Source organism: Phalaenopsis equestris, unplaced genomic scaffold, assembly GCF_001263595.1.
Source record: "Phalaenopsis equestris unplaced genomic scaffold, ASM126359v1 Scaffold000345, whole genome shotgun sequence".
Taxonomy (NCBI): domain Eukaryota; kingdom Viridiplantae; phylum Streptophyta; class Magnoliopsida; order Asparagales; family Orchidaceae; genus Phalaenopsis; species Phalaenopsis equestris.
Genome location: NW_018164787.1, coordinates 175,092 through 176,666, shown reverse-complemented (window position 1 = coordinate 176,666; position 1,575 = coordinate 175,092). Strand labels below are relative to the sequence as shown.

Genomic DNA, 1,575 nt, shown 5'->3' with positions numbered 1-1,575 from the left:
ATATATATATATATATATATATGCCATTTAAGGTGTATAGTCTTGTCGATTGATAGATTAAATTAGATTGTATTTCGTTCTCATGGGAAGTTGAGAGGCATTGATCATCAGTTCTCTATTACAATTATTAAGTAAAGGCATATAGCTGAAGAAAACTCACCCTCAACAACTAGATGGTAGAAAAACAGCTTATAAGCTAAGCCACCAAGCCCTTAACCTAATTAATTAGAATTCATCTTGTTCTAACCATAGTAATTTATGATTATGTGTGTGTGTGTGTTTATATATATATATATATATATATAGACTTTTACTGTATTCTAACGTTAACTTTGCATGGCAAAAAAATAAATAAAAATAAAAACTAAATAGGTGTAAAGGTGGCAGTTACATGTAAAAACGAAGAAGGAAGAATGAGGAGAAGCAACTTCGCCTATGGAAGAACTGATGCGTTCGGGGATTTCATCATCAACATTCCATCTCATCTGCATGCCGTTCCCAAATTTGAAGATTCGTGCTCTGTTAGGATCCTCGGGCCACAGAAGAAGTACTCCCAATCTTATCATCAAATTATATCAGTATTAAATCCCATACGCATAAAATTATCTTATGCGGGCAATGACGTTCGAGTTTATTCAACGGGAACGGTGAGGACTAGTCTGAGAGGCTAATCTTCATATATGTTGCTTGGGCTTGGAGATAAAGAAGATATATAGTGATCAATGCATAATTTACATATTATTGTATGTTTGCATGCACGAAATCTTATGTAAAACCGCAACATTTATGTATAGTGTGATATTAATACAGTGATCAATCTTCATGTAACATGCAATTCGCAGCTTTGCATCTACATTGCATTTGGATTCATGTATGTATGTAGCCAGTCATGCATGTATCATCAACTAATTTGGCCTCTGCCTATAAGGAGGAAGTTATGCTTGAGGAATAGAAGGATAAGAAAATAAAAAAGAAATTTAGGCAATTTTGGATCTTAGCGTTTGTCCAGGCTCTAGCCAAGCTTTTATTTTATGAGATTATATTCTATTCTCCATCTGATTCACTAGGCTCCTCTATCAATCCTTTGGTTGTGATACAATCTTTCCAATTCCAATTAATTGATGAGGTTACATGTCCAAATTTCACCTAAAATTCTTTTATTATGTACCTTTATTAGTCTTGCAATTTAAAGGATTGTACATTTTGTGATTGTTTATTATTTTATGAATGAAATACATCGAGTAAATTCAATTTCTTAAGCTACGTTTGGGGCAGCTTAATTGCTAAGGTGCGGAGGGAAACAACAATATGAGATGTTTATTTTGTGCGGTGTGATAGCTTATTTGGAATATTTACTTAAAACATGGCCACGGGCTCGAGTGAGCGGCCCGTGTCTGATGGCTATATTTTTTTATTGGGTTACCTCGGATCATAGGATTCGCATCTGCCAGAGTAGTTTACTCTTTGTCTCGCTCCCCTTTCTCCTCCTTGCATTTGTATCTGTCCAGCGGCTCCTCCTCTCTAATCATGAGAGAATTGCTTGTGCCTTCCGGGGATGTCCTTGGCTAGCATTGG

General features: G+C 35.6%; 1 protein-coding gene across 1 annotated transcript in view; it reads left to right on the top strand.

The window, feature by feature from the left end:
- Positions 1-977, top strand: part of LOC110025969 — a 3,257-nt gene extending 2,280 nt beyond the window's left edge. Inside the window, exon 2 of the mRNA XM_020726684.1 lies at positions 373-977. Coding sequence (XP_020582343.1) covers positions 373-671 — 299 coding nt within the window. The 3' untranslated portion in view covers positions 672-977. The remainder of the gene's footprint in view (positions 1-372) is intronic.
- Positions 978-1,575: the final 598 nt, after the last annotated feature.